The sequence below is a fragment of the Schistocerca gregaria genome, chromosome 5 (assembly GCF_023897955.1).
Source record: "Schistocerca gregaria isolate iqSchGreg1 chromosome 5, iqSchGreg1.2, whole genome shotgun sequence".
Classification (NCBI taxonomy): domain Eukaryota; kingdom Metazoa; phylum Arthropoda; class Insecta; order Orthoptera; family Acrididae; genus Schistocerca; species Schistocerca gregaria.
Window position 1 is genome coordinate 573248562 of NC_064924.1, and position 26921 is coordinate 573275482.

General features: G+C 43.0%; 1 protein-coding gene across 1 annotated transcript in view; it reads right to left on the reverse strand.

Moving 5' to 3' along the window:
• Positions 1–5400: 5400 nt before the first annotated feature.
• The window catches only part of LOC126273412 (uncharacterized), a 125071-nt gene continuing 103550 nt past the window's right edge, over positions 5401–26921 (reverse strand). Inside the window, exon 4 of the mRNA XM_049976963.1 lies at positions 5401–5546. Coding sequence (XP_049832920.1) covers positions 5401–5546 — 146 coding nt within the window. The remainder of the gene's footprint in view (positions 5547–26921) is intronic.

Here is a 26921-nt window from a genome sequence, read left to right on the forward strand (position 1 = left end):
CAATGACGGTTTGAACATGCTCATTATTTTAAAAAATGTAATGGATTTTCATATGCAGTGATACCGAAGTTGGCTCTGCAGAGTGTAAGGTATTTAATTTGAGACATCAATATATCTGGAGAACTGTGCAGCCCCAAAAGAACAATAAAGATCAAATTCGCATGAACGACAGGGACAACTAGATGGCACTATTCAATTTCTATTAGATGAGGCTGTTGTTAATGAAACAGAAAACAACTTTACTATTTAAATTTAGGTACCCTGTTTTAATTGCAACGGAAAAGTTTATCAAATGATGGACGAAACCGAAGCAACAAACAGAAATTCATATACAGAGTTTATTGTGATCAACAATAATGGTGAAATGACATGGTTTTAACATACTGGAAAGCTAACATCTTCAAGCAATGATGATAATTCCAAAACAAGGAAGATTTGTTACTTGTATGTGTAGCCGCGCATGGAACGACCCGTGGAGTTCCAGCAGTTTAGACAGCGGGAGGCAATCACGGGCTGTGAGTGAGAATTTTGTTGTGAGACAATGTGGTCGAACATAAACTGGCTTTTGTGTAGCGTCGACGCTCCATAGTCGAGACAGCGTAAGTAGATCCCTGGCAGCTAGTAGCACTGTTGCCAGCTTTCAACTGTGAAGCGGCAACGACTGCAGGCGAAAACCGTAGCCGTCTACAAGAGCTTGTGATGCCATGACTAATGAAGATGATGATGATGATGACGAGTTCCCATGCTCCGAGGAGCGAAGGGGACGATGCGGGAGACCCGCACCGCCGTACTAGGCAAGGTACTAGCGGAGGGGGTTTGCCATTGCTTTCGTTCGACCTTAATGGTGATGAATGATGATGATGAAGACGACACAACACCCAGTCTAAAATTACTAATAACGAGACATAAATTTTTTCCTTTCTATTACTACCTCGTACTTCATTGATGTATTTATGGAGACATAGAATATTTTTCATTTGGCTATATAGTGTACAACATGAGGTGTTACTATGTTTACTTTTCTGTTTCTATATGCTTTCCTTGTGTAAGGACTTAGATTTTTTCTGATGATCTTTCAGTTAGTTTTATTAAACTGTGTGAAACGGAATGCAATAGGCAGAAGTGTTGTAGGAACTGTAGAGTGCAGAGATATCGACAGTTGTTGGGTCAAACAGTGTGGGAGTCAGTCGCAGATGACGCTAAGCGTGGCAGTACGGAAGCAAGTACTGTGTGTAGTAATAAGTTGTGTTTAATGCGATATTAATACTGGACTCTAGTGTGTTAGACCGGTTTGAAAGTTGACTTTATGATGGATATTCTGAACAGATGTTGTATTACGCAAATACTATTGGTTTCTGCAAGATGATGCTTGTGGAAGTGACAATGTACTCCTGAACAGACAGTTTTGTCGTCGGTTCAGAGTTGAGCTGCATTACATAAACTGTGAATTTAATATTGCTCATTTCCTTGACTACGATATCTGATGTATGCTAAAACACTAACAGCCTCTGTGGAAACTGTGAACTGTGTTGCTACGTAAGTGACTGTTTTTGCGGGAACAGTCTTACTGTGAACCACGATTATTAACAGTAGAAGGACTGTCAAACTTCGCAATTGCTAAATATAGCAAATGGAATATTAATTTAAACACTTCATATGGACTGTGCCAAACTAACGTGTGTGAAAGTTGCCGTTGAACTAATACGACTTAGGTGCTGTATAAACAGTTACTTTGTTCCAGCCTATGCCAAGTGGATGCTACGCAACTCAGTACCACCGCCAGCCGAAACAGGATGCCAGGAGCACGACTGGATGAACTTCCAGGATTCATATCAGCAACTTCAAACTGCTTCTACCACCGTCCCCACATCACGCCGACCTAGAACAGATAAGACTCAAAAGCAGTCCTCTCTTCGAGAAACTCACAATTTCAACCAATTTAATTTCTTTCTGCTTTGTAATAGACTATCTCTTAATGTTTGTCTCCATAAGTAAAAGTATAGTAGTGTATTGTAAAGACTGTTCACCTTAAGTGATTGTTGACCCCACCACTAACGGTAGCTATTGCCACCATTTATTTGTTTTGCTATTGAGTGTATTTGTACTAGTCGTTGCATGTGTTGTGGGTGTCTTTGGAAGGGTGTGCTTCGATGTGTATACACAGTAGTTTAGATAGGAGACTTTATGGGTTGTACTGTGAAATGTGGCCAGACGTGTAAGTTGAGGCATTCATCATTAAAGTTACTTACACCGACCAATTACAGAGAAGTAGCTTATTCGCCATTGGTTCGAGTTAGCATATTAGAGGGGACTTTGAATCTGACAGTTGTCAAAGTAGGCAGTCTATGCTTACATGCCACTTCACATCATATTTGCGTTCATTCCTGTTTAGATGCAAAGTTAGCTGGGTTTAACTGTTACTGGTAAGCAAAATTACAGTATACATTGTCATTATTTATCAAATTAGCTTTAGAGTGTTTTACTGTTTACACTATCAAAGGATTTTATTCTCAGAATTTTAACAGGATTGGGAAACTTCTCGTATAGAGGTTTGATTTTGAAGTTTCCAGAAGTAAAACAGATTATTGGGCCTTATACAATATTAATTTACTTCACGCATTTTTTCTTTAAATATTTTCTGATTACAGATTCACGGTCCTAGTAAATCCCCAGGAACCGTTTCCCTGACAAGCTGCGACAACACCGAGGCGTTACCATAGAGACGTTGGCAAAATCACATCACATTATTGGATGAGGCACGCAGTTTCAACATACTGTTCCATATACACAGGTCAGATCATTGCATGCTTTTCTCTTGATCTACGCATTTCATGTTCTCATTTTTATTTCTTGCAGATCGTGTTACTTTTGAGTCAGTTTTATACTGAGTAGGTTTTTTGTCACTGTCTCTTCAAACTATAGTGAAAATCGACTTTCTTTTGTGGTCAGTTCGCATCCATGCGACCAAAGAGTTGTTGTTATCCAGTTGGAATCATGACATCCATGAACACTGGTAGGAATCAAACTCACTCTGTCTGTCTGCCTCTTTCTCAACTAAAAGCAGGGAGAAGTTCTTTATTGTAAAATTTTATGGTTATGTTATCTACAGCCATTATCGATAATTATTGTATGGTATTTGAATCAAACTGATGGTCACTTTGGGTTATCTTTTTTGTACAGTATTGGTGGTCAACCAGGTCTCACTCACCCACAAACGGGCTTTCCAATTTCCATGGTGGGCCGTAGGCGGAAGGGGTCTTAAAAACATTTTCATTAGGTTTCCATAATATTTTTATTAAAGAATTTGGTACATAATTATTATTAATTTACTGTAACTCTCTTTTGTAAATTTTATAGGTAAAGATAGTTCCATACTTCATAAGTAACCATTACTTTGGAACCAGTGGGCAGTTAGAAAATTTTGCAACTAAACAGCGATACGGAAGTGGGCGGTAGGTAAAAAAGATTGACTACCCTCGTTGAACAGAATCCTTTGGAGCATTGTAATGTCTTTCTAGCACAATTTGCTATCGTGTTTCCGTTACTGGTCTGTCGTATACGCTTGAGACGACTTTGCTACGCTTTGGACTTGTTTTGGTTATTCGTTCACTTTTTAATCTCTGCTGCCGTTTACCTCCAGAACAGAACCGCATGTTTCATTCCGCCGATCTCCACGTTAGCGCCAGTCCGAATATCATAAACTTTGTTCTACCTACGTAGAGTAGGATGAAGAAAGCAATCACGTGGCTTTATCGGTGCGACCTAACCGAGTGTTTGAAAATAGTCTCTGAGTGCGATACAACGTTGCTCCCGATGTTCTATTAAGGGCGATGCCACCTGCCCAGTCCCATAGGGCAACAATTGTGATAGGCAAAGCATACGCCGTGTACGATACGGAGGCCCATATATGATGTCGGTTTGCAGCCTTGGCATCAGTTCTCAGTGGGACTCCTGAAGATGGCGGAGAGTTGAATCGCCGAAATATTGAATAGAGTTGATTTTACGATCCGGCGGCAAATCCGAAACATTTTCAAGAATACATTTCACTTACTGTTTAAACTTACGATCTTGATCAAAAATAGCTTACATACTAAAAATCAGCCTGAAACACTATTGAAAGTCTTTTGTATGATGGTGTTCTTCAACCCAGGATTAATATCAGAATTCAGAACAGGAGGTCCTATAGTGCACACCTACAACATGACAGTCTTCTAAAACGCTGAAAATAGAAACTTAGTAGGACAAACCTCTCTCCTGCTCAGTAGTGTCACGGCAAATACCGTTTAAAGAAGTGTTTCCCAAAGTGCTGTTACTCTCTATTGCATTGACGAAAGTTCCATCTAGCGAAAAAAAATAGTTTCGTTCTATATCCTCCATTGTCCTTTATTATTTTATTGTTTATTGCTCAGTTTCTAGAGATATTTTAAAGTCTTAACCCAAATGACTCACTGTGTGTATTTAGTATTTGGAAGAAGCTTTGAGATACTTAAACTACAAATGGTCTAAAGAGCCAAATATTGATCTTAATATTTGTAAAGAGGTCTCCCTTAAACTTCATGTTGGTACTGATCATCACATTTCTATTTGCACAACTAAATTCCTGACTGAATCTTTTTTGAGCGCATGGCTGGATATTTGCATCAAAATTTCACGTTATTTAGGCACTCAACCATGCTGCCACCAGTGGCGTTGATGATTTGATTGGTTATCAGCGAATGCCGGTCTTTTCCCCCAGCATTGTGCTAGGCTAACGATAGCTCGGATATTACACACGGAGACAGCCTCCTAATGGCAGCATATATAACGAACCTGCTGCGTCATTAACAGTTGCTACCAGACGCCAAACAGACATACTGTCTCTAGCTCCTACTCTGCGACTAACACAATCTCTGTGGCTTTCATCAGTCATAGGTGCACTAGTCAAGAGATGAATAGTGGAGAATACCCTGGGGTGTGAATACAAAGAAAACGATGTTCTCCATAGAAACATGAACTGCGCTGGATGGCTCCATTAGTAGACTAGAACGTTATCTATGAAAAACAGAGAAGAGGATTCAAGTCCCAAAATGGGAGACAGTTCAACACTTTCTTGAAAGTTCGCATGGTTGATTTCCTTTCCATGAATTTCTAAATACTTACATACGCTTTGGCAAAAGGTCACAAAATAACTCGCTATGACTATACCAAAGGTCTCCACCTAGTTGTCCAAGTAGCTTAACTTAATACATTTCTGAATGAGATGTCCTGCCTGAAACACTGAACTTAAGGCCCCCATTCACATTTTTCTGGAGCTGATTTGTTGCCACAGCAAGATTAACACTTCCTCGGCCATGTTAGACCCCCTGTGATGCACAAACTGCAATGCTTGCGCTTCGTCGACTTGCTGAGAAGTGGAGTTGGCTAGCTGATGTCCTCATGACACCCATACGTCACAGGCTGGTCATGAATAAGAGGCGATGTCTCAATGAAGTGATCCTCATCATCACCTGTAGCTGGTGTCGGAGTCGGAACAACAGCAGGTGTCCTCAGCACTGGGCTGCTGGCATCTGAAACAACACACGTAATCATTGTGTCTTCCCTTAAACTGAACTTGTAGCTAGATTTGCATCATGCTCTTAACACTTATAACATCCTGATTCGAGTATTGATTCAGAGTAGACTGGAGCCTCATTTCCGTCTTCATCTACAGGATAACTCTTAAGTGGCTGACAGAGGGTTCATCGAACCACCTTTAGACTGTTTGTATTCCGTTCCTCTCTCGAACAGCCCGCATGAAAAAGGATCACTTAAATCTTTCCTGCGACTCCGATTCCTCTTATTTTATTACAACGATCATTTCTCCTTATGTAAGCTCTCACGAACAAGATATTTTCGTATTTGGAGGAGAGAATTGATGATTGAAATTTCGTGAAGAGATTTCGCCGAATCGCAAATTGCCTTTGTTTCTATGATTGCCACGTCAACTCACATTTCATATCCATGACACAGCCTCACTGTTTTGTGACAATACAAAACTAGGTGCCCTTCTTTGAGTTTTTTGGATGTCCTCTGGTAGTCCTATATGTTGTAGGTCGCATGTTTCACAGCAATATTGCAGAAGAGGACGAAGAAGCTTAATGTAGGTAGACTAGTAGACCTTTTGCATCTTCTTAGTGTTCTGCCATCAAAACACTGTCTTCGATTTGCCTTTTCCATAACATTATCTGCGTTATCATTCCCATTTTAGTTGTTGGTAATTCTAGTCCCCAAGTATTTAATTGAATTGACAGTCTTTAGATTTGTTTAATTTATGATGCAACCTAAACTTAATGGACTGCTTTTAGTAATCATGTGGATGAGTCAGTTTTTATTATTTCCAGCTTTTGTCAAAATAGGTAACGGAGAAAAGACAGGAGTCGAAGAAGAGCTGCACACTTGACACAGGTACATTTAACCTGAGTGGGTCATAGAAATTTTCAATAGCTTGCAGTGGCGTGTGTTACAGGAATGAAGTTGTGCACTGCTAGAGCCAACGTTCCAAAACCAGCCAATGAGCATATATTATTACCTCGAAAACGCATCTCGTGTAGAGCGCACGCAAAATACAGGATGGTTATAGTAAACGTTTCGCTGCTTGATATGATCCTCATTAAAAACCAGTGACCGTAGGACAATGAAGCTTTGTAAGGACATGAGGAAGAAAAATAATGAATGAATCATTGGAAGAAACACATTTTAATTCCGAAATGAGATGGTTCAAATCTGGTGATCCTGGTAGTCATTGTGGTGTCACCGCCAGACACCACACTTGCTAGGTGGTAGCCTTTAAATCGGCCGCGGTCCGGTAGTATACGTCGGACCCGCGTGTCGCCACTATCAGTGATTGCAGACCGAGCGCCGCCACACTGCAGGTGTAGAGAGACTTCCTAGCACTCGTCCCAATTGTGCAGCCGACTTTGCTAGCGATGGTTCACTGAAAAATTACGTTCTCATTTGCCGAGACGATTGTTAGCATAGCCTTCAGCTACGTTATTTGCTACGACATAGCAAGGCGCCAGTATCCATACTATTGATATTGTGAATCATGTACCATAAAGAGAGACGTTCTCCATGAATGGATTAAAGTTAAGTATTCCACCAGCTACTTCCGTTTTTCTCAATTTTAATTCCCTTGTCATGTTCCAGACCTCACGCCAGCCTGCGTGAGCCAAAACGCGTGCATTTCGGCCTCCTTTAGTTATACGCTTGGCTCTACATCTACATCTACATCTACATCCATACTCCGCAAGCCACCTGACGGTGTGTGGCGGAGGGTACCCTGAGTACCTCTATCGGTTCTCCCTTCTATTCCAGTCTCGTATTGTACTTGGAAAGAAGGATTGTCGGTATTCTTCTGTGTGGGCTCTAATCTCTCTGATTTTATCCTCATGGTCTCTTCGGGAGATATACGTAGGAGGGAGCAATATACTGCTTGACTCTTCGGTGAAGGTATGTTCTCTAAACTTTAACAAAAGCCCGTACCGAGCTACTGAGCGTCTCTCCTGCAGAGTCTTCCACTGGAGTTTATCTATCATCTCCGTAACGCTTTCGCAATTACTAAATGATCCTGTAACGAAGCGCGCTGCTCTCCGTTGGATCTTCTCTATCTCTTCTATCAATCCTACCTGGTGCGGATCCCACACTGCTGAGCAGTATTCGAGCATTGGGCGAACAAGCGTACTGTAACCTACTTCCTTTGTTGTCGGATTGCATTTCCTTAGGATTCTTCCAATGAATCTCAGTCTGGCATCTGCTTTACCGACGATCATCTTTATATGATCATTCCATTTTAAATCACTCCTAATGACTACTCCCAGATAATTTATGGAATTAACTGCTTCCAGTTGCTGACCTGCTATTTTGTAGCTAAATGATAAGGGACCTATCTTTCTATGTATTCGCATCACATTACACTTGTCTACATTGAGATTCAATTGCCATTCCGTGCACCATGCGTCAATTCGCTGCAGATCCTCCTGCATTTCAGTACAATTTTCCATTGTTGCAACCTCTCGATACACCACAGCATCATCTGCAAAAAGCCTCAGTGAACTTCCGATGTCATCCACCAGGTCATTTATGTATATTGTGAATAGCAACGGTCCTATGACACTCCCCTGCGACACACCTGAAATCACTCTTACTTCGGAAGACTTCTCTCCATTGAGAATGACATGCTGCGTTCTGTTATCTAGGAACTCCTCAATCCAATCACACAATTGATCTGATAGTCCGTATGCTCTTACTTTGTTCATTAAACGACTGTGGGGAACTGTGTCAAACGCCTTGCGGAAGTCAAGAAACACGGCATCTACCTGTGAACCCGTGTCTAAGGCCCTCTGAGTCTCGTGGACGAATAGCGCGAGCTGGGTTTCACACGACCGTCTTTTTCGAAACCCATGCTGATTCCTACAGAGTAGATTTCTAGTCTCCAGAAAAGACATTATACTCGAACATAATACGTGTTCCAAAATTCTACAACTGATCGACGTTAGAGATATAGGTCTATAGTTCTGCACATCTGTTCGACGTCCCTTCTTGAAAACGGGGATGACCTGTGCCCTTTTCCAATCCTTTGGAACGCTTCGCTCTTCTAGAGACCTACGGTACACCGCTGCAAGAAGGGGGGCAAGTTCCTTCGCGTACTCTGTGTAAAATCGAACTGGTATTCCATCAGGACCAGCGGCCTTTCCTCTTTTGAGCGATTTTAATTGTTTCTCGATCCCTCTGTCGTCTACTTCGATATCTACCATTTTGTCAACTGTGTGACAATCTAGAGAAGGGAGCACAGTGCAGTCTTCCTCTGTGAAACAGCTTTGGAAGAAGACATTTAGTAATTCGGCCTTTAGTCTGTCATCCTCTGTTTCAGTACCATTTTGGTCACAGAGTGTCTGGACATTTTGTTTTGATCCACCTACCGCTTTGACATAGGACCAAAATTTCTTAGGATTTTCTGCCAAGTCAGTACATAGAACTTTACTTTCGAATCCATTGAAAGCCTCTCGCATAGCCCTCCTCACACTACATTTCGCTTCGCGTAATTTTTGTTTGTCTGCAAGGCTTTGGCTATGTTTATGTTTGCTGTGAAGTTCCCTTTGCTTCCGCAGCAGTTTTCTAACTCGGTTGTTGTACAACGGTGGCTCTTTTCCATCTCTTACGATCTTGCTTGGCACATACTCATCTAACGCATATTGTACCATGGTTTTGAACTTTGTCCACTGATCCTAAACACTGTCTGTACTTGAGACAAAACTTTTGTGTTGAGCCACCAAGTACTCTGAAATCTGCTTTTTGTCACTTTTGCTAAATAGAAAAATCTTCCTACCTTTTTTAATATTTCTATTTACGGCTGAAATCATCGATGCAGTAACCGCTTTATGATCGCTGATTCCCTGTTCTGCATTAACTGATTCAAATAGTTCGGGTCTGTTTGTCACCAGAAGGTCTAATATGTTATCGCCACGAGTCGGTTTTCTGTTTAACTGCTCAAGGTAGTTTTCAGATAAAGCACTTAAAAATATTTCACTGGATTCTTTGTCCCTGCCACCCGTTATGAACGTTTGAGTCTCCCAGTCTATATCCCGCAAATTAAAATCTCCACCCAGAACTATAACATTGTGGGGAAATCTACTCGAAATATTTTCCAAATTATTCTTCAGGTGCTGAGCCACATCAGCTGCTGAGCCCGGGGGCCTATAGAGACATCCAATTACCATGTCTGAGCCTGCTTTAACCGTGACCTTCACCCAAATCATTTCACAATTCGAATCTCCGTCAATTTCCTTCGATACTATTGCACTTCTTATCGCTATAAACACGCCTCCCCCTTCACTGTCCAGCCTATCTCTGCGGTATACATTCCAATCCGAGGTTAGGATTTCATTACTGTTTACGTCTGGTTTCAGCCAAGTTTCTGTTCCTAGTACTATATGGGCGTTGTGACCGTTTATTAATGAGAGCAGTTCTGGGACCTTTCTATAGACGCTGCTGCAGTTTACTATAAGCACATTAATATTGTTATTCCTTGTTGCATTTTGCCTACTCCTGCCTTGCCGCGTCTCAGAAGGCGTCTTGTCGTGCCTAGGGAGGGAATTCTCTAACCTAAAAAAACCCCATGTGCACTCCACACGTACTCCGCTACCCTCGTAGCCGCTTCCGGCGTGTAGTGCACGCCTGACCTATTCAGGGGGACCCTACATTTCTCCACCCGATAGCGGAGGTCGAGAAATTTGCACCCCAGCTCTCCGCAGAATCGTCTGAGCCTCTGGTTTAAGCCTTCCACTCGGCTCCAAACCAGAGGACCGCGATCGGTTCTGGGAACGATACTACAAATAGTTAGCTCTGATTCCACCCCGCGAGCGAGGCTTTCCGCCTTCACCAACTCCGCCAACCGCCTGTACGAACTGAGGATGACCTCTGAACCCAGACGGCAGGAGTCATTGGTGCCGACATGAGCAACAATTTGCAGTCGGGTGCACCCAGTGCTCTCTATCGCCGCCGGTAGGGCCTCCTCCACATCTCGGATGAGACCCCCCGGCAAGCAGACAGAGTGAACACTGGCCTTCTTCCCCGACCTTTCCACTATTTCCCTAAGGGGCTCCATCACCCGCCTAACGTTGGAGCTCCCAATAACTAATAAACCCCTCCCCCCGTGTGCCTGCTCGGACCTTGCTGAAGGAGCGGCCACATGTCCACTCACAGGCAGAGCGGGCGATGCCACACGGCCAGCCTCCACATTGACCCTCCGCCTCGTGCGCCGCGAACGCCGCTGAACCCGCCACTCCCCTTGGGGAGAGGGTGGCCCAACCGCTCCCGGTACCCGCGAAGATGTCTCGACAGCAGGGACAGTGGGTGAAGCATGTAACACCTGGGGTGTACCTTGCGACGCAGCAGACTCCCCACTGCCGCTACACTCCGAGGCAGCAGCCTGAAGACGGCTAACCGCGGCCATCAACACGCTCAGCTGTTCGCGAAGAGAGGTCATCTCCTCCTGCGTCCGTACACAGCAGCCACACATCCTATCCATCCTAAGAAATCAATTTACTATAGAGTGTTAATAAACTTTTTAATAGACTGCTAATTCACTAAAGGCGGTTGATTATTGACTAAACTGTGATTACTAACCACTTCTTGTAGAAAACAAGGAAAATAGCACTACCTGTCTCTGGACTGTATTCAAAACAAACACTAGCACTACTAGCACTATGGCTGACTAAAGGGACTCTATGACTGTATTCAAAACAAACACGAGATCTATGGAACACTTAATAGCACTCGACTATTAAAGCTTCCTAAAAGCAAAAACACGCAGAAGAAGAAGTGACAAGTAAGAAAAATACAGTTAATACTTAAGGTAGCTCGCTGCACAGCAGACGTGAAGCAGACGGCGGTTAGGGCGACACTGACACTACTGGCACTATGGCTGACTAAAGGGACTCTCTGACTGTATTCAAAACAAACACGAGATCTATGGAACACTTAATAGCACTCGACTATTAAAGCTTCCTAAAAGCAAAAACACGCAGAAGAAGAAGTGACAAGTAAGAAAAATACAGTTAATACTTAAATTAAGGTAGCTCGCTGCACAGCAGACGTGAAGCAGACGACGGTTAGGGCGACACTGACACTACTGGCACTGGCTCTCCTGCCAACCACAAGTTATGTTGTTTGGAACTATTGGCCAATAATTTGGGTTTCTCCAATTGTGTTACAGAGTAACCGAATGACCTCACGAGGAAAGTGAGGTGGAGCTCCACCTGAAAAGCGGCAAGCCCTTTAGCATGTCCCTTTTCGTAAAACTACGCTCTAATAAGAGGACGATGAGGAGGCATAATACACTCCTGGAAATGGAAAAAAGAACACATTGACACCGGTGTGTCAGACCCACCATACTTGCTCCGGACGCTGCGAGAGGGCTGTACAAGCAATGATCACACGCACGGCACAGCGGACACACCAGGAACCGCGGTGTTGGCCGTCGAATGGCGCTAGCTGCGCAGCATTTGTGCACCGCCGCCGTCAGTGTCAGCCAGTTTGCCGTGGCATACGGAGCTCCACCGCAGTCTTTAACACTGGTAGCATGCCGCGACAGCGTGGACGTGAACCGTATGTGCAGTTGACGGACTTTGAGCGAGGGCGTATAGTGGGCATGCGGGAGGCCGGGTGGACGTACCGCCGAATTGCTCAACACGTGGGGCGTGAGGTCTCCACAGTACATCGATGTTGTCGCCAGTGGTCGGCGGAAGGTGCACGTGCCCGTCGACCTGGGACCGGACCGCAGCGACGGATGGATGCACGCCAAGACCGTAGGATCCTACGCAGTGCCGTAGGGGACCGCACCACCACTTCCCAGCAAATTAGGGACACTGTTGCTCCTGGGGTATCGGCGAGGACCATTCGCAACCGTCTCCATGAAGCTGGGCTACGGTCCCACACACCGTTAGGCCGTCTTCCGCTCACACCCCAACATCGTGCAGCCCGCGTCCAGTGGTGTCGCGACAGGCGTGAATGGAGGGACGAATGGAGACGTGTCGTCTTCAGCGATGAGAGTCGCTTCTGCCTTGGTGCCAATGATGGTCGTATGCGTGTTTGGCGCCGTGCAGGTGAGCGCCACAGTAAGGACTGCATACGACCGAGGCACACAGGGCCAACACCCGGCATCATGGTGTGGGGAGCGATCTCCTACACTGGCTGTACACCTCTGGTGATCGTCGAGGGGACACTGAATAGTGCAAGGTACATCCAAACCGTCATCGAACCCATCGTTCTACCATTCGTAGACCGGCAAGGGAACTTGCTGTTCCAACAGGACAATGCACGTCCGCATGTATCCCGTGCCACCCAACGTGCTGTAGAAGGTGTAAGTCAACTACCCTGGCCAGCAAGATCTCCGGATCTGTCCCCCATTGAGCATGTTTGGGACTGGATGAAGCGTCATCTCAAGCGGTCTGCACGTCCAGCACGAACGCTGGTGCAACTGAGGCGCCAGGTGGAAATGGCATGGCAAGCCGTTCCACAGGACTACATCCAGCATCTCTACGATCGTCTCCATGGGAGAATAGCAGCCTGCATTGCTGCGAAAGGTGGATATACACTGTACTAGTGCCGACATTGTGCATGCTCTGTTGCCTGTGTCTATGTGCCTGTGGTTCTGTCAGTGTGATCATGTGATGTATCTGACTCCAGGAATGTGTCAATAAAATTTCCCCTTCCTGGGACAATGAATTCACGGTGTTCTTATTTCAATTTCCAGGAGTGTATTATAGTATGGGCTATTGAATGCTGTAGTGACTGCATGTATTGATCTCTAACTAATTTTATATCTTAGCTACATGTAACATGGTGCAGGTCTTCTCTTTCTTTCCTTTCAGAGAGTGTCCAGGGCACACACTGGATTGGGGAGGGGCGGGGCAGTGTCCTACGTGGAAACGCAGGCTTGAGCAGCTAGCAGCAGGGACTCTGGAATTTGCACAGGACTGATAGGATAAGTTGTTGCATCCATGAAAGTTGTCCCGTGGGCCGAGCAGCAGATGGCCAACGGGAATTTAGAGTCATAACAATACATCTACAGGACTGGCCATTTTGACATAGTTACTTCACTATGGTCATGGAAAACCATTTTATAGAACACAAAACCTGCGGTACTCCTGTCTTAAAACGTCCGGAGACAGTCTACATCTACATTTATACTCCGCAAGCCATCCAACGGTGTGTGGCGGAGGGCACTATACGTGCCACTGTTATTACCTCCCTTTCCTGTTCCAGTCTCGTATGGTTCGCGGGAAGAACGACTGTCTGAAAGCCTCGGCGCGCACTCTAAACTCTATAATTTTACATTCTTGATCTCCTCGGGGAGTATAAGTAGGGGGAAGCAATATATTCGATACCTCATCCAGAAACGCACCCTCTCGAAACCTGGCGAGCAAGCTACACCGCGATGCAGAGCGCCTCTCTTGCATAGTCTGCCACTTGAGTTTGCTAAACATCTCCGTAAAGCTATCATGGTTACCAAATAACCCTGTGACAAAATGCGCCGCTCTTCTTTGGATCTTCTCTATCTCCTCCGTCAACCCGATCTGATATGGATCCCACACTGATGAGCAATTCTCAAGTATAGGTCGAACGAGTGTTTTGTAAGCCACCTCCTTTGTTGATGGACTACATTTTCTAAGGACTCTCCCAATGAATCTCAACCTGGTACCCTCCTTACCAACAATTAATTTTATATGATCATTCCACTTCAGATCGTTCCGCACGCATACTCCCAGATATTTTACAGAAGTAACTGCTACCAGTGTTTGTTCCGCTATCATATAATCATACAATAAAGGATCCTTCTTTCTATGTGTTCGCAATACATTACATTTGTCTATGTTAAGGGTCAGTTGCCACTCCCTGCACCAAGTGCCTATCCGCTGCAAATTTTTCTGCATTTCGCTACAATTTTCTAATGCTGCAACTTCTCTGTATACTACAGCATCATCCGCGAAAAGCCGCATGGAACTTCCGACACTATCTACTAGGTCATTTATATATATATTGTGAAAAGCAATGGTCCCATAACACTCCCCTGTGGCACGCCAGAGGTTACTTTAACGTCTGTAGACGTCTCTCCATTGAGAAAACATGCTGTGTTCTGTTCGCTAAAAACTCTTCAATCCAGCCAAACAGCTGGTCTGATGAAACACCTCCGCTGCAGAGTGAAAATCTCATTCTGGAAGCTGGTCTGATATTCCATAGGCTCTTAAGGCTCTTACTTTGTTTATCAGGCAACAGTGCGGAACTGTATCGAACGCCTTCCGGAAATCAAGGAAAATAGAATCTACCTGGGAGCCTGTATCTAATATTTTCTGGGTCTCATGAACAAATAAAGCGAGTTGGGTCTCACACGATCGCTGTTTCCGGAATCCATGTTGATCCTACAGAGTAGATTCTGGGTTTCCAAAAACGACATGATACCGGAGCAAAAAACATATTCTAAAATTCTTCAACAGATCGACGTCAGAGATATAGGTCTATAGTTTTGCGCATCTGCTCGACGACCCTTCTTGAAGACTGGGACTACCTGTGCTCTTTTCCAATCATTTGGAACCTTCCGTCCTTCTAGAGACTTGCGGTACACGGCTGTTAGAAGGGGGGCAAGTTCTTTCGCGTACTCTGTGTAGAATCGAATTGGTATCCCGTCAGGTCCAGTGGACTTTCCTCTGTTGAGTGATTCCAGTTGTTTTTCTATTCCTTGGATACTTATTTCTATATCAGCAATTTTTTTGTTTGTGCGAGGATTTAGAGAAGGAACTGCAGTGCGGTCTTTCTCTGTGAAACAGCTTTGGAAAAAGGTGTTTAGTATTTCAGCTTTACGCATGTCATCCTCTGTTTCAATGCCATCGTCATCCCGGAGTGTCTGGATATGCTGTTTCGAGCCACTTACTGATTTAACGTGAGACCAGAACTTCCTAGGATTTTCTGTCAAGTCGGTACATAGAATTTTACTTTCGAATCCACTGAACGCTTCACACATAGCCCTCCTCACGCTAACTTTGACATCTTTTAGCTTCTGTTTGTCTGAGAGGTTTTGGCTGCGTTTAAACTTGGAGTGAAGCTCTCTTTGCTTTGGCAGTAGTTTCCTAACTTTGTTGTTGTACCACGGTGGGTTTTTCCCGTCCCTCACAGTTTTACTCGGCACGTACCTGTCTAAAACGTATTTTACGATTGCTTGGAACGTTTTCCATAAACACTCAACATTGTCAGTGTCAGAACAGAAAATTTCGTTTTGATCTGTTAGGTAGTCTGAAATCTGCCTTCTATTACTCTTGCTAAACAGAAAAGCCTTCCGCCCTTTTTTTATATTCCTATTAACTTCGATATTCAGGGATGCTGAAACGGCCTTATGATCACTGATTCCCTTTTCTGCACATACAGAGTCGAAAAGTTCGGGTCTGTTTGTTATCAGTAGGTCCAAGATGTTATCTCCAAGAGTCGGTTCTCTGTTTAATTGCTCGAGGTAATTTTCGGATAGTGCACTCAGTATAATGTCACTCGATGCTCTGTCCCTACCACCCATCCTAAACATCTAAGTGTCCCAGTCTATATCTGGTAAATTGAAATCTCCACCTAATACTATAACATGCTGAGAAAATTTATGTGAAATGTATTCCAAATTTTCTCTCAGTTGTTCTGCCACTAATGCTGCTGAGTCGGGAGGTCGGTAAAAGAAGCCAGTTATTAACCTACCTCGGTTGTTGAGTGTAACCTCCACCCATAATAATTCACAGGAACTATCCACTTCTACTTCACTACAGGATAAACTACTACTAACAGCGACGAACACGCCACCACCGGTTGCAGGCAATCTATCCTTTCTACACACCGTCTGTGCCTTTGTAAAACTTTCGGCAGAATTTATCTCTGGCTTCAGCCAGCTTTCTGTACCTATAACGATTTCAGCTTCGGTGCTTTACATCAGCACTTGAAGTTCCGAACTTAAACAACACAGCTTCGACAGTTTACAATTACAATACCGATTGCTGCTTGGTCCCCGCATGTCCTGAAATTGCCCCGCACCCTTTGAGGCTGTTGCCGTTTTTGTACTTGCCCGAGGCCATCTAACCTAAAAAACTGCCCAGTCCACAACACACAACCCCTGCTACGCTTGTAGCCGCTTGATGCGTGTAGTGGACTCCTGACCTATCCAGCAGAACCCGAAACCCCACCACCCTATGGCGCAAGTCGAGGAATCTGCAGGCCACATGGTCGCAGAACCGTCTCAGCCTCTGATTCAGACCCTCCACTCGGCTCTGTACAAAAGTTCCGCAGTCAGTCCTGTCGCCGATGCTACAGATGGTGAGCTCTGCTTTCATCCCACTAGCGAGACTGGCAGTCTTCACCAAATCAGATAGCCGCCGGAAGCCAGAGAGGATTTCCTCCGATCCATAGCGACACACATCATTGGTGCCGACATGAGCGACCACCTGCAGATGGTGTAACCTGTACCCTTCATGGCATCCGGAAGGACCCGTTCCACATCTGGAATGACTCCCCCCGGTATGCACATGGAGTGCACATTGGTTTTCTTCCCCTCTCTTGTTGCCATATCCCTAAGGGGCCCCATTACGCGCCTGACGTTGGAGCTCCCAACTACCAGTAAGCCCACCCTCTGCGACCGCCCGGATCTTGCAGACTGAGGGGCAACCTCTGGAACAGGACAAACAGCCATGTCCGGCCGAAGATCTGCATCAGCCTGAGACAGAGCCTGAAACCAGTTCGTCAGACAAACTGGAGAGGCCTTCCGTTGAGCCCTCTGGAATGTCTTTCGCCCCCTGCCACACCTTGAGACGACCTCCCACTCTACCACAGGTGAGGGATCAGCCTCAATGTGGGCAGTATCCCGGGCAACCACAGTCGTTGTCCGATCGGGGAATGCGTGGGACGAGCTGGCCGTCCGCAACAAACCCCCATCTGGACCCCCACAGTGATGCCCATTGCCAACAGCCTCAAGCTGTGTGACCGAAGCCAACACTGCCTGAAGTTCGGAGCGAAGGGATGCCATATCCCCAAATTCACTCCAATATTTGTATTTGATATCACAGTAGCGTATTGCCTTTTACGTCACTTTGACTCCTTTTGAAGTACCACAGCGTTAAAAGACATAACAGCGTAAGTGAGGATACGTCACTTTGTAACCAAACAAAGGCTGTGTAATTTTAGATACAAGACCAAAGTGCGGAGCAACACATTGCCGACATAACACTTACGATATTGTTAACAACAGTGCTCATCCATTATTGTGCTGCACGGAGCACATAAACTATTGTTACGAGTAGTTTCATCATTCAAGCCTTTGCTGTTTTGCATTTACCATGTTTCTCAGAGGAAGAAACATTTATTGTAATCTTTTTAAAAAATCAAAAGCGCACTATGGAAGAAAATTCAGGTTCATTTACCTTTCACAATGTCCTTGTATCAGTAGCCAGCAATGCTTTCGCAGACTGTGGTAGGCTATTTTCATTACTCAAAGTTATCATCATATTGATTAAACCTAGACATTTAAGTAGGGTATACGCAATTGCAAGTTAAAGCCAGATATTTATGTTTAATTTTATAATTGTATTGCAGAAAATGATGGCCAAATTAAAGAAAGCAGTTTTGTAACAGTTGGAGATGATAAAAAACTATTAACGCAACTAGTGGTTCAGATTTAGATTTAAAATTTGATGACTCCTTAAAGGAGTCTAACAATCAAGCACTAGCAAAGGACAATACTGATGCCAGTGATGGTATGTAAAACCCAGCAGCGCTGATGCAACGGAGTCGGTCGGAGATACACCGATGACAATAAAATTATTTATGTAAAAGTAATAACGCAAGCAACTTCTGTTGTCTTATTGTTGTTGCATTTCGCAATATTATACATACGGTATACAAGAAAGTTATGTGGACAGCAAGGAATTTGTAATTAGTTTTCCTTCTCAAAAAAAAAAAAAAAAAAAAAAAAACTAGCAATTCACAGTTATTTAGCTTCGATGAACACTTACTGTATAAATTTAAGAATATTTAATCTGAAAATTTTGTTCCCCTCTATTAGATTCCCTCGATAATTTATGGTTTTAATATTTTTTTAGACTTTTGGAGAAAAGAGAGCCACTTGTATGAATATCAAGAGCTCAGGTGGAAACCTAGTTCTAAGCAAAGAAGGGAAAGCAAAAAGGTGGAAGGAGTATGTAGAGGGTCTGAACAAGGGCGATGTACTTGAGGACAATATTATGGAAATGGAAGAGGATGTATGTGAAGATGAAATGGGAGATACGATACTGCGTGAAGAATTTGACAGAGCACTGAAAGACTTGAGTCGAAACAAGGCCCCGGGAGTAGACAACATTCCATTAGAACTACTGTCGGCCTTGGGAGAGCCAGTCCTGACAAAACTCTAGCATCTGGTGAGCAAGATGTTTGAGACAGGCGACATACCCTCCAACTTCAAGAAGAATATAATAATTCCAATCCCAAAGAAAGCAGGTGCTGACATGTGAAAATTACCGAACTATCAGTTTAATAAGTCACAGCTGCGAAATACTAACGCGAATTCTTTACAGACGAATGGAAAAACTGGTTGAAGCCGACCTCGGGGAAGATCAGTTTGGATCCCGTAGAAATGTTGGAACATGTGAGGCAATACTGACCTTACGACTTATCTTAGAAGAAAGATTAAGGAAAGGCAAACCTACGTTTATGGCATTTATAGACTTAGAGAAGGCTTTTGTCATTGTTGACTGGAATAATCTCTTTCAAACTCTAAAGGTGACAGGGGTCAAATACAGGGAGCGAAGGACTATTTACAATTTGTACAGAAACCAGATGACAGTTATGAGTCGAGGGGCATGAAAGGGAAGCAGTGGTTGGGAAGGGAGTGAGACAGGTTTGTGGCCTGTCCCCGATATTATTCAGTCTGTATATTGAGCAAGCAGTAAAGGAAACAAAAGAAAAATTCAGATGAGGTATTAAAATCCACGGAGAAGAAATAAAAACTTTGAGGTTCGCCGTTGACATTGTAATTCTGTCAGAGACAGCAAAGGGCTTGGAAGAGCAGTTTAATGGAATGGGCAGTGTCTTGAAAGGAGGATGTAAGATGAACATCAACAAAAGCAAAACGAGGATAATGTAATGTAGTCGAATTAAGTCATGTGATGCTGAGGGAATTAGATTAGGAAATGAGACACTTAAAGTAGTAAGGGAGGTTTGCTATTTGGGGAGCAAAATAAATGATGGTCGAAGTAGAGAGGATATAAAATGTAGACTGGCAGAGGCAAGGAAAGCGTTTCTGAAGAAGAGAAATTTGTTAACATCGAGTATAGATTTAAGTGTCAGGCAGTCGTTCCTGAAAGTATTTGTATGGAGTATAGCCATGTATGGAAGTGAAACATGGACGATAAATAGTTTAGACAAGAAGAGAATAGAAGCTTCCGAAATGTGGTGCTACAGAAGAATGCTGAAGATTAGGTGGGTAGATCACGTAACTAATGAGGAGGTATTGAACAGAATAGGGGAGAAGAGGAGTTTGTGGCACAACTTGACGAGAATAAGGGACCGGTTGGTAGGCCATGTTCTGAGGCATTAAGGGATTACAAGTTTATCATTGGAGGGCAGCGTGGAGGGTAAAAATCGTAGAGGGAGGCCAAGAGATGAATACACTAAACAGATTCAGAAGGATGTAGGTTGCAGTAGGTACTGGGAGATGAAGAAGCTTGCACAGGATAGAGTAGCATGGAGAGCTGCATCAGACCAGTCTCAGGACTGAAGACCACAACAACAACATTTTTTTAGATCACCATACGACTTATATTTATAAATCGTTAAACATTGCACCTCTGCAAAATATGGAGGGACAAACCAAATGTAATCTTGGATAAAGGGAACAATGTAAACGAAATTTTTAATCAGGGTGTTTCAAAAACTTTCAATAATAGTAGAATGCTGTTATTAAATGAAAAATGCGACCAACGGAATGAGAAAAAAATGAAAAGCAGACGAATTGTCCATCTTGACAAATGAAGGAAATTGGCAGAAGATCAAAAGGCAATCTGCGAAACCATATATTTCTTCCAAAGGCAAGCATGTCTCTGGATGGTCATTCAAACCAAAGAACTGCTCAAACTGCTTAAGGAAATAGAGCTCTAATTTCACTGACGCTGACAGACTAAACATTCATGAAGTATTTTAGGAATTTAGGTTATACAGACAATCAGCGATCATACGTGAGTTCAGTTTTAGAAAAGGGGGATAAGCGCTGTGGTAAGCCTTGTAGAGGCACGTTCAGGGAAAACTTCAGAAGTAAATACTTTTTGAACAAAAATGGTCTGAAGGTACGAATTTGTCAATCCTCCTTTCTTGCGACGTTGGATATGACTGAATCATTCATACGCTAGGTTCTGTTAAAAAGGAATGAGGACAACAAAGAGAACGTCACAGACCGGCTGTAGAGAAATGTACCAAATGTATGTTGAAACTTGTGAAAATGATCACGTCACAGGAATATTTCTATCGAAACACAGTTCCTGCTAAATTTAAGCTATCCTTCTAGGCACCGAAAAATGACATGTGTGCTACAGGTTCTCTCATATGAAAGACACAGAGAAATAAATCCAATGTTCAGAGCAGGATACTCGCATAGATGGCGGTATTTAGGTAGGGCTATGAAAGCCAGAATTAAGTTAGAAACTGTATCAGCAAACACGCATCTAGCCGAATTTGATCTGGAGGCTGCCTGCTACCGTCCAAAGACAAATGCAACAGCATTTGTTTATTGACGAAGACTTGCTGTGCGCAACCTAACTGTATGCAATACACCTTCAACAGGCGCTGCATACTAACTTTGGAGTGGAAGGACAGCCAAACGGATCTACAGAAATTGGATGATGCCTGTTTAATTTTCTAGAAATATATTCAGTTGGTAAAGATCGAAATTTCTTTTCCAATGTGGTGGGCAAAACAAAAATGCAGACGAGTTCGCTATGTTCCTGTATGCTGTTGAGCATCTTGATATCCCTGTAATAGACCAAATGTTATTTGAGCCAGGTCGCTCGCAAATGGAATGCGACTCAGTTCACGCCTCAATAGAGGAAAAGACAAAAGTGCTTGACATATTTCGTTTATCTGGATGGTTCCCAGCCGTGAGGACAACATATAAAAAATATCATGTTACAGAAGTTCAGCTGAAGGATGTACTGGATTTTCCAGAACTGAGACAGTAGAAAGTAAAGAACATAAAACTTGACTCTGATGGAAATAATGTCAACTGGCTCAAGATATTCTGGTTTCAGTATCATAGAGAAAACTCAAAATACATTTGTTTTAAATATAGCAACAGTACTTCTGAAAAAGTTAAAAGAATAGAAATCTCCCGCAGAACTAAAACGAGATTGGAAGAATCTTTTACACTGTAGCCTTTGAATTCTTCTCCAGTTTCCATACAGGAAGGAAAGTTTAAAGACCTTCTAGATCTCGACAACATGGCGTTCATACGAGAGCAGTGTCATCACTTCTACAAGTCGTTAATGACTGATACAACTGCTGGTGAAGAAACAGAAAATAATGTTGATGATAATCATGACTAAAGGATAGTCAGCTCTTAATAAGTCATTTTTAGTGTTTCATGGATATTCTTACAAACAAATACAATTACTGTGTTTTCATATATTTTTTCATGTCTTTATGGTGATTGTTCTTTGTGTTGTCTAAAGTCGAATGACAATATAATTATGAGGTATGCAATTTGTGATGGTCTCTGAAACAGTTCCAAATCCCTAAAGCAAAATGTTAAGAATTTTTGGCGGAATTAAGCAAAATGTATTTTGTTTACGAGTGTATTCCGTGTTATTGCCATTTTTGCTACATCATACGTAACTTACAAGCTGCGACATGGTCGCGAATGGAACGGTAACCCAAAAATGTAGAACAAATTTGTGGCATTTCACGTTATGGTCACAAACTTAAAAGTCCTCACATTACCTGTTCAGGTCAGCAGAGAGTATCATCAAATCCGTTTTACAAAAAAACATGTCCTAATACACCACTATGGCTCGAGTATGTTAGGGCACGTTTTTATAATACAGATATGAAGATGGTCATTGCTGACCAAAACCAGTAGTCTGAGTGTTTACATGTTTGTGAGCACAGAAGTGACGTAAAAGAAATTTATCATACGCAACTACCAAGATGTTTAAAGCCATATTTTTGCTATGCAGTACTTAATGCGGAAATTGAACATTTGTTGCCGGCCGGAGTGGCCGTGGCGATCTAGGCGCTACAGTCTGGAACCGAGCTACCGCTACTGTCGCAGGTTCGAATCCTGCCTCGGGCATGGATGGGTGTGATGTCCTTAGGTTAGTTAGGTTTAATTAGTTCTAAGTTCTAGGCGACAGATGAGCTCAGAAGTCGCATAGTGCTCAGAGCCATTTGAACAATTTTTTTGAACATTTGTTGAAAGAGTGTAAAAACACTGTAGCAACCATTAGATACCATGATTATCAGCGTCGTGTACTTAGGTGACGATAATAGTGTTTCCTTTGTTACAAAACTTCTTTTGCCTTTATCTCAAAACACATATTTTGCAGATACGTAGTAATGCTTCTAAAGCGTCGCAGTGTTGTTTTTCGTTTGCTACTCGTCTCCTGCCTAACGGCCGAGCAGTGCCGAGCGGAGGAACGTAACATCGGCGGGAGACCTGCGCTCTGCCATGTTCTGAAGAGTGCCTTCAGCAGACAACAATATGGCGCTTTCCTAAAGAAACACGGCATGCCGAAAATAAAGAGCCAAGTTTTGCGTGCAGTTCCTTACTTTCTGTGGACCTCTAATGGAAGGCTAGCTGCTGGGTGGAAAAACATGTGATGGTAAAAACGCTTGTGACGTCACGAAGACGGATCATTGGGAGAAGTTTTTGAGAGAGAAGGGTAGACCGAAAGGTCATAAGGATTTTCATGCGATGCGTTTTTCTTGGTGGAATTTTTGCAGAAGAGTCACTCACACCATTGGTGGTTAATGTACTTACACGGCCATTGCTGGTCATGTCATGTTTGATGGGAAAGAAAGAGAATGCTCGAAACAGTCAAGTCTAAAGCACTTATCTCCCGTAGAGCAAGGATCACATTTTGGCGGAGCGGATCACAGTAACGTGTGCCGTTCATGCTGCATATCCTCAGTCCCTGGGGTCCGAATTCCTCAAAGAAAAATGGAGTAGTAACGAAATTTGTAGTGAAGCGTTCAGTATGCAGGAGGACTTCATGAACGTTTGTTGCGGTGGCGATACCCAAATGCAACAAGTGTGGGTGTTCGCAGCTCCAGTGAGTGTAAAGTGTGCTTCATCACTCCGCAAAATGTTCGAAGGCCACATGTCGTAAACTTCAACGCTTACAAGAAACTTAAGTGCAAAATCTACTCGAATGTTTGCATCTCGTGGCAAAAGTTTTTGTGAAATTTATGCGGCAACTATTTTACAATTTTTCGCAGCACTTATTGAACTGTGAACCATCGAATGTTTAGCTGTTGTGACACAACTCGTAGACTGCTTGAAGATCGTACATTCCGTCCAGCAGTCTCAGCCATGCCAACAGTATCTTCTTTAGCAGTTACTGTCGCAACTGAACGTCAGCCTCTCCCGACAGCAAAATGAGATATTGGACGATCGTTCCAAACTGTGTAACGATCACTAGATTTGCGCCCTCATATGCGGAAATTAGAATGTGTTTCTTTCAATGGTTTATGTGTTATTTCTCTGCCGCGTGTCATGAAAAATGTTTCTACAAAGTTTCATTGTCCAGCGAGCACTCGTTTCCGCAGGGGCTCTCTCAAGTAGCGAAAATTGAGTTGTAACCACCCCGTAAAGTGGCACGTATGTCCCTCTACTGATTGTGTGGAAGAGGATTGGAAACGGAAGTGGTGGGGGCTCTGTTGCGATCAGCCAGTGTACAGTAGGGGACGTGCAGTTCGATAGCTGAAGCCTGCACACAGATGTACGTCTCGTCTAACGTGTAAGCTACAACTAACGAGCCTGTAAACGACAAATGTACAGGGTCAAAGTCAATAGTTTCTCACTAGAGTATAGAAAAAGAAATAGCTATATAAACGAGGAGTCAGCTGAAGCAAAGCTAGTCAGACAAGTAACTGCAGGAAGGAAATCTCATAAGACAAAAAAGGGCTAACTATGATAATGAGAATGTAAAATATAATACACGTATGACGTGCAAATTATGTGTCAGTTGCGATACACCTTGTTCGTCAGTATTACCTAAATACAAAATTTTCTGCCATGTTTTCACCTACGTATTGAAACCCTGGGAAGTACTTGAAGGGATGTTTTCCCCCTCCTTACCTATTTTCTTGGAAAAGCTAGGGGTTCCTGCAACTATCGCAAACACACTTTTTGATGAGATTTCTGGTTCTTTGTTTGTATCCTCTGTCATAAATTTAATGAGAGTGCATATTATCACATGTGCCTGATTGTGAAAACTTTTCGCTGCGTCTGTGGTGCACAAAGACTATGATATCCTGATACGTAGTAAAGAGATAGCAAAAAGAATACTCAAAGTGCAAGGGTTATTGCAAATTTTGGTGATAAGAATCTCAGTAAATTAGCTTACTATGCCTACTTTCATTCACTGCTTTCGTATGGCATCATATTCTGGGTAATTCATCGTTGAGTAGAAAAGTATTCATTGCACAAAAACGTGTAATCAGAATAATTGCTGGAGCCCACCCACGGTCATCCTGCAGACATCTATTTAAGGATCTAGGGATCCTCACAGTAACCTCACAGTATATATATTCCCTTATGAAATTTGTTGATAATAATCCAACCCAATTCAAAAGTAATAGCAGTGTGCATACCTATAACACCAGGAGAAAGGATGATCTTCACTATGCAGGGTTAAATCTGACTTTGGCACAGAAAGGGGTAAATTATGCTGCCACAAAAGTCTTTGGGCACCTACCAAACAGCATCAAAAGCCTGACAGATAGCCAACTAACATTTAAAAATAAATTAAAAGAATTTCTAGATGACAACTCCTTCTACTCATTGGCTGAATTTTTAGATATAAACTAAGTAAAAAAAAAACTTAATCATTAGTGTCATGCAATATTTTGTGTAATGTAATTTCTTGTACAGACATCTTTTATTAACCTGACACGTTCCACATCATTACGAAGTGTCGTATTCATGATCTATGGAACAAGTATTAATCTAATCTAATCTAATCTAATCAGCTCGACAGGCAAAAGTCAACTGAGCTCTTCACCCTGTAACACTACAATCAATATTGTTAATAACTTGTACTGATTAATTCTGCATAATGTCAAGTGTATATTCTTTACTGTGTGATGTCTTTGATCTGCTGTAAAGAAGTGAAAAGGTAGTGTGACATGTTTGCTCTTTGCAATTAAGTTCTTTGTATTATTGGGAGGGTTGGTTCAAATGGCTCTGAGCACTATGGGACTTAACTTCTGAGGTCATCAGTCCCCTAGAACGTAGAACTACTTAAACCTAACTAACCTAAGGACATCACACACATCCATGCCCGAGGTAGGATTCGAACCTGCGACCGTAGCGGTCGCGCGGCTCCAGACTGTAGCGCCTAGAACAGCTCGGCTACTCCGGCCGCCTATTGGGAGGGACGTGGTATTTAACTATGTATATTTGTGCTGACTTAATATGTTTAAATGATGAGATTTTTAAAAATATGTTTGCTGGAAACTATGTAATAACTGCTTCATACAAAGGGACTTTGTATTGTATAGAGAGAAACCCAAAGTAGTTCCCCTCTGCAACGGAAGTGAGTTGACCCCTAGGAAAAGGTGGATGTGGCGCTCAGTCTGGGCGGCAAGTGAGAGAGCAGTCAGCAGTCAGTGGGCAGCAAGTAACTGACGAGTAAAGAGTGCAGGTGCCGAGGGAGGCTTACAAGTGGAATGGAATGGCCTCGGATTTAAAATGTAGCTGTAAAATGGTGCTCTGGTTTGGGCAAATCTCTAAAAATGATATTAACAACGCCACGAAGAGATAAAGAGAGCTAATTATTGCCTATGGAAAGACCACCACACAGCCGCAACATGCTCGCCACCACGATTACGCAACCACTTCGTCACACATACGAAAGGTTAGAACTGTATTACTGTATGAACCAGTAATTTTGTGTTCTGTTATGTGAAAATATAGTCCTAATGTTCAAAATGTGTTTGAACAATGTGTCCATCCTATGCACTTATGGAAGTAGGATCCTCTCCTTTAAATGATGAAATCTGAATGTGTCCTTTTCATAAAAAGCATTAACAGTTTTACAGTGCATTTTATTGATGTGTGGCAAAGTTATGTCAGTACTCTTAATTTGCAAGGTAAAATCTACACTTTTTCATACATATAA